Source organism: Penaeus monodon, chromosome 22 (assembly GCF_015228065.2).
Source record: "Penaeus monodon isolate SGIC_2016 chromosome 22, NSTDA_Pmon_1, whole genome shotgun sequence".
Classification (NCBI taxonomy): Eukaryota; Metazoa; Arthropoda; class Malacostraca; order Decapoda; family Penaeidae; genus Penaeus; species Penaeus monodon.
The window spans coordinates 39,119,195-39,119,424 of NC_051407.1; the positions used below are offsets into that span (position 1 = coordinate 39,119,195).

The 230-nt window shown below is 51.3% G+C and overlaps 1 protein-coding gene across 1 annotated transcript in view; it reads right to left on the reverse strand.

Annotated features, from left to right (window-relative positions):
- The window catches only part of LOC119587126 (protein patched-like), a gene marked incomplete at its 3' end in the record, with an annotated part of 106,921 nt that overhangs the window by 24,770 nt on the left and 81,921 nt on the right, over window positions 1–230 (reverse strand). Inside the window, 1 exon segment of the mRNA XM_037935877.1 lies at window positions 81–228. Within this exon segment, the coding sequence (XP_037791805.1) occupies window positions 81–228 (148 nt within the window).

Here is a 230-nt window from a genome sequence, read left to right on the forward strand (position 1 = left end):
CCACGTACACGAAACAGTGACGATTCACGCACGAAACCTAGGAAAAAATAAACTTTTTAAAAAATCATCCAAACGCCTACCTGCGTGAACTTCTGCTGCCACGCCTCCAGCAGCTGATTCGCCTTATCCTGTGACCAGTCGACGTGGTGGACGCGATAGTGCTGGTCGTAATACTCGTAAAGGTTCTTGGAGCCCATCAGCTGCACCATGCTCTGCAGGGCCTCCGCTCT